The 6,000-nt window shown below is 25.8% G+C and overlaps 2 protein-coding genes across 2 annotated transcripts; one reads left to right on the forward strand and one right to left on the reverse strand.

The window, feature by feature from the left end:
- The first annotated feature begins 2,873 nt into the window (after positions 1-2,873).
- Positions 2,874-4,639, forward strand: LOC119668718 (polyadenylate-binding protein RBP45B-like). The gene is made up of 3 exons (XM_038078321.1): positions 2,874-2,947; positions 3,008-4,421; positions 4,483-4,639. The coding sequence occupies exons 1-3, from the start codon at positions 2,906-2,908 to the stop codon at positions 4,608-4,610; spliced, it is 1,584 nt and encodes a 527-aa protein (XP_037934249.1). The 5' UTR covers positions 2,874-2,905; the 3' UTR covers positions 4,611-4,639.
- Positions 4,640-4,879: 240 nt separating this feature from the next.
- LOC119668719 lies at positions 4,880-5,379 on the reverse strand. The gene is made up of 2 exons (XM_038078322.1): positions 5,308-5,379; positions 4,880-5,242 (listed from the first exon to the last, which is right to left on the reverse strand). Exons 1-2 carry the CDS (start codon positions 5,333-5,335, stop codon positions 4,944-4,946), a joined length of 327 nt encoding a protein of 108 aa, XP_037934250.1. The 5' UTR covers positions 5,336-5,379; the 3' UTR covers positions 4,880-4,943.
- Positions 5,380-6,000: the final 621 nt, after the last annotated feature.

Consider the following 6,000-nt stretch of genomic DNA (forward strand, 5'->3'; position numbering starts at 1 on the left):
TATATGTATATGATTTTCGTTTTTTCTTGAACCAAGAACTTAAAGAAGATTTTTAGAATGTAAACTGATACTTTGTATGTATCATATATACAAATGTATATATTAAATAGTATAAAATAATAATAATATATATAAGTATATAGTAACATATATAGGAAATAGTAATATATAGTATATATGATTTTCGTGTTTCCTTAAACCAAGAATTTAAGGAAGATTTTGATAATGCAAGCTGAATTCATTGTATATATCATATAAATAAATGTATATATTAAATAGTATACTAAATGACACCGTACATATTGAACAGCAACTATATAATTAATAGTAATACTAATATACACTATAATAAAAGTAACTATTATATTAAGGTATCGTGTAAAAGGAATTGTCTTAACCTACCTAAAATTTTATTAGGCGTGCTGCTTTTTACAAACTAGTCTTGAAGTTGGTAGTACTGAGTTCGCAGGTAAGAAGGCTATCTGTTCTACAATTATTTCTCAGTTCGTGTTTAGAACTTGTTAAGTGAAGTTGTTAGGAGTTTGAGTTGTGAGATTTTCACCGCAAAGTATCATAATATATATATTGTAAAAATTTTCTTATTCATGTAAGTATTCATTTCATATTAATCAATGTATATATAAAATAATTAGAATAACTTATCTTATATGTTGTATAAATTAATGAAAATATTTAAAATGGTCTTAAATTTCGTTTGCATAGTTTTTACTTCGTTAACAAAATTTGATGATTTTTATAAATTGTAGATTAGTTTGGATTAAGTTATAAGAAATGTAACAAGATCTTTTTTAATGTGAATAATAACAAATTTTATTAATATTTAATAAAAGTTAAATAATAACTACTTTAAATATTTATTATAGATATATTTATATATATAATATTTTATATAATAAATATATTATACATATATATTACATATATATATAGAGAAATTTTAATAATATATCTTAATTATAATAATTATTATCAAAATAGCTCAAATTATAAGTTGTGAATAGATCTGGTTTTGTAAAAATCTTTAAATTTCTTCAAAGAAAGTAAATTATTTTAAAGATGGCGGAAAAGATTTTTTTATGACTTGACCTAACCTAACTTATAAACTATTATTATATAAAACAAAATTAGTTACATTTCTCTATGAATTTTCATATTTCTATTAAAAATATCTTAAATTGTATATTTCCTTTATAACTTTTATTACTTCATCAGATACATTTTTTTTAATTAAATTTTCTATTTGCTGTCAGAAAAATTTGCACTGACATTTGATTTTTGATATTTTTACTTGTCACCGTTGCTATGGAAATTCTTCAAATGTTATTAATTTTGTTATTTTTTTGCTTTAAAGGCTTTAAACTATGAAATATTACTCTTATTTAATATTCAAATATTATATTAAACTAATCTAATAGAGAAATTAATTCCAAAATTCTTTAAGCTTATGTATTATAGCGAATATAAAATAAATAAATGTGTAGGAAGTACTTTTTTTCAAATGATTACATTATTTTAATTTCGATTAATATTTTCTTTTATCGATAAATTATTTTCATTAGCTGAAAAACAATATAGGATGTACTTATAGTCATATTTGCAAGTAAATGTTCTTGCATTGCAAGTTCCATTGCAAGCTCACGCAATTTGTGTATTTCGTGCACCTTGTAATGACTTTACTAGATAGATTGAATACCCCTATTATATTTAAAATATACCAAATACATATTTGGATTCCGTTCTATTTAAAAATAACTACTAGATACCAGTTAGTATTTCTTTGCCAGGTAACTAAGCATCACCAGCAGTGATGATTACAGGAAATGTAAGGAACCAGAACTATCAGATTTTCACATATTTCTATCTGAGCATTTCGTCTGTGACTAAATACTTATATCCTTAATATACTGTATTACATTAGATGTGTTATATTTACTATAAGCAAAAAGTCCAGTCGATTGGATTAGTGTTATTATAAAGAAAGGGTGCCATTTTTTTTTTGCATCCTTCTGTAGGTAAGTTATTGATCTATCCAGTACGGCTGCAGAAAATACATAAATCTTTATTCTTGCTTTATTCTTATTATATTTTGTATTTATGTATATATTTCCGAATTACTTTACAGCCGCACTTAGGGCTGTTATCTGTTTAAACAAATTATCTCAAAAATTGTAAGGTTTTTGTTATTTGAAGAAACCTATAGATATAGGTTTCATTATTTATAAAAATTCAGTTTTTCGTTAAATTTGTTTTTATTTTATTTCATGGATCATAAGAATCCAAGACTAGAAAAGACAGGTTCTATACTGTCTTTTATTAAAAAAATCGAACTTGAAGAAACACTTTACTCCGACTAAGGGGCACAACAGATCTTTTAGGTTGCACTGCACTATCCCTTTTCAATAACAAGGCGTTATAAAGAATTAATAAGTTTATTAACTAAGAAAATTATTGTAGTAAATCGTCGAAAACAATCCAATCAACGAGGAATAGTATTGCATTATTATATGTAGGACTTATGTCGAGATGTATACTTGAAGAAGTCTACCAACTAATATCTCTAAGATCTTAAAATTTAGTCAAGTAAATTTTATCTAAAATTCTATATAGAAATGCTTTAAATTATATATTGGCGAGTTAAGTATTTAAAAACTTATTATCAAGAAGTCCATATTCAACTTGTTCTACATGAACAATATCGGATGTCGGTAGATCTATATGATACAAACAAATCTTTGTTAGTAAATGCTAGCAAAAGATTAAAATGTAATAAATTTGTATAATCAATTTGTCTATAAGATATATAATTAATTGCATGTATTAAATATTTTTTAGATAAAATTCTTTGGAGTACAATAATATATAATTTAAATATTATATATAAAAAATGGATTTTTCATATGAAAAATGCCACTTATGGATGGGTGAGGTAAGTTACAAAATAAATATTCAAAATATTTATGTAAATTAAAACTATTAATTTTAATAGTTGCTTCCTCATATGGATGACAACTATTTGTACAAACTGTTTCTTGGACTAGGAAAACCCTTAGCTGGTCTTCGTATAATGAGAAATAATTTAACTAACGATCCCATGCATGGCTTTTTGCAATTCAAATCCGTTAAAGACGCTCTAGACATTCTATATACCCATGATAACAAGCCAATTCCTAATGAGCAGCCTGATGTGTTGTTTTATTTAGATGTGGCAAACGAAAGCATGAAGGATACGCGTCCTTATTTTGGCGTTTGGGTTGGCAATTTATTGCATACAACTAAAACAGCTGATATTAAAAAGGCCTTTACAGAAAACGGTTTTCCTCCCATTCGCGTAATGATCTCAAAGGATCGATTGGGTATGTCAAAAGGTTATGCATTCATACAGCTGAGCAGCGAATGGGAACAGAAGACCGCTATATTCAATATGAATAATTACATGGGTTTAGGCGGTTCTGCACCTTTGTTAGTTCGTGATGCAAAAAAGAAAAATGGTCAGCAATATAATTCAGACGATTGTTTTTCAATAAAAATATTTTTTCTGAAAATAAGAGAATCTGAAAAAGAAATTAATGAATATTTCGAATCTAATTTTCCATCTTTCCGCTTCATATCCTCACCGCGCTTTCCAAATAAAAAGTCAAAGGGTTATAGTATTGTAAAATTTGGAAGCGAAGAGGATCAACTGAAAGCAATCAAAATGTTGAATGGGCAGCAGATTTTTAGTGGAGATCAATATTTAAAGGTGCAGAACCTGTCATTACAATTTAATGATAAATTCGAAAGAAATCATTTTGGAGGTAATCACTTCAAGAGATTTGGTTATGAACTGAAAAATGATTCATATGAAGGTAGATACTCATCACTAGGTGGTGGCCTTTCTGAAATTGATATGGATAATTTGGATTTTGACTATTTTGATGATAATTTATATATGGAAGTAAAAAACGAGTTAGCTAAACGCAGAACTGTAACAGAAGATGAAATTATTTTAGATGAGGGGGAAAAGAAACCTGAACAGCTTATTAATAGCTTTGATGTGGAAATGAAAAAAGGTGCAATTAAGGGTGAAGCAGCTTTTTCAAAAGAAGAGCAACAGAAGATGGATATTGGTTGTGAAGAAACTATAAAGAATGGATTCAATTCAAAGAATGGATACAATACCAAATATGATATTGAAAATAAATTGCCTGGGAAATATGATGAGACCAGCTTTTCTGATTCCTTAAAAAATAGTGATACAAAATCACTTAAAAAAGTCGGTTCTTTTGATATTATTAAGAAGAACATTAATCGCTTTGTACCTGAAAACATTATTTTGGATAATTTAACAAATTCCTTTGATGTAGATTCCTTAGATTTAGAAACTAAAGCATTTTTATTAGGAAAACCTAAAGTCGATTCAGGTAAAGTTAATTTTTTAATATTTACTTTTACTTGAAGCACTAGTTTGTTTTACTTTATTAGTGGCCATGGAACTTAAAGATGCAGATGGAACTGAAGTCGTTGATATCAGCATCGTTTCAAAGTTTTTTAGTTTACTAAATGCAATCCAAATATTTCTTTGGAATATATTCTTTACTACTTGGAATTAATCCATTACATTATTAATACAAATCATTAATTTAATATATATCCAAAACAAAATTAATTATTATAGATACATAATGATAAAGTTCATATAATTTAAAGAACAATTAATAAAGAAAAACTTATGAAAATATATATAATATTAGATTGACCTGAACGAATGTATTTAAAGTTAATATATATTGGAAAACTATATATATTTAACTCACAACACAAAATATTACAGATAAATTATGTATATATTTATTTATAAGCAATTTATATTTAGCATTCTTAAAACTATATATTTAGTATACTGTATATATTTTTTTATATATATTTTAATTTTATGTGTTTAGCTAATTATTGAGTTCTCCTTGACTACAACGTGGGGCGCCACTGTGTTCGCATTTCCAATTATCAATAATGACGAAGGCTTTGTGGGGATTTTTGCAATTATAAGCAGTTAAGGCACAATCTCCTTGAAATTTTTGCATACATTGTCCATTGGTAGCACAAACTGTTAGATCTACATCTGTGCAATGGAAGTCACACTTATTCGCCACTGTCTGGATTGGATGTACAGTGTTGCCATATTGATTCACACTTGGTATAAAGACAACTTTGGCAGTTGTTGTTGTTATCGTGATAATAACAGCTGAAGAAAGGATTTGTGTAAATAATTTTAATAAATACTTTTTTTGAATTATTATACAAACATACCAAATATAAACAAAATAAATTTATACATTTTATAATTTTTTGTTAAAAAATTGTAAACTGTGTTGAAAGTTTGTCGATATTTGATTCAGTTTTGATGCGATTTTACAATTTATACTTTTTGCCAGTGGAGAATTCACTTATATTCTGATGATGGAATTTTGGAATATAAATACTTTTTAATTTAATATTAAAGTGAAAATAATCTTAATCCTTTTTAATGACAGAAACGTAAAAGCACTTAGCACAATAATAAGTAAAAATATTTATAAATTAGATGGATTTTTAAAGCATCCTAAAAATATGCAATGATTAAGAAGGCTAAAAAAGCTTGGAATATTATATTCTTTGCTGTTTTGTATATCAAATTAGATATAAATAAATATACATTTGTACATATATAAAATTAATAACCAATAGAAGCTAATCACAAAATAAATATTATATTATTTTTAATTTTTTTAATAATTTTTCCTTTGATTAAATTATATATATATATATATTTATTTATTTATTGGGGTTAACTTAAAAAAATGGAGCCACATCCTGAGTATAATTTGCAAAAGAGAATTCTGTTCTAATGGATCGTAGTCCAAGTAGATATCCCGACAACTAATCCTATTTTTATTTTACTTAAGGAATTTCCGAATTATCGAATTTGAGTTTAAATTTTTGTATTAACTTGAGTGTAAGTGT

This window comes from Teleopsis dalmanni, chromosome 1, assembly GCF_002237135.1.
Source record: "Teleopsis dalmanni isolate 2A chromosome 1, ASM223713v2, whole genome shotgun sequence".
Classification (NCBI taxonomy): Eukaryota; Metazoa; Arthropoda; class Insecta; order Diptera; family Diopsidae; genus Teleopsis; species Teleopsis dalmanni.

Excerpts from the sequence above, each read along its gene's own strand:
- LOC119668718 (XM_038078321.1), top strand. The coding sequence starts at position 2,906 with ATGGATTTTTCATATGAAAAATGCCACTTATGGATGGGTGAG. Across the intron at positions 2,948-3,007 it reads GCCACTTATGGATGGGTGAG|TTGCTTCCTCATATGGATGA; the intron begins GTAAGTTACAAA and ends TAATTTTAATAG. Across the intron at positions 4,422-4,482 it reads AAAACCTAAAGTCGATTCAG|TGGCCATGGAACTTAAAGAT; the intron begins GTAAAGTTAATT and ends TTACTTTATTAG.
- LOC119668719 (XM_038078322.1), bottom strand. The coding sequence starts at position 5,335 with ATGTATAAATTTATTTTGTTTATATTTG. Across the intron at positions 5,243-5,307 it reads ATTTATTTTGTTTATATTTG|CTGTTATTATCACGATAACA; the intron begins GTATGTTTGTAT and ends TCCTTTCTTCAG.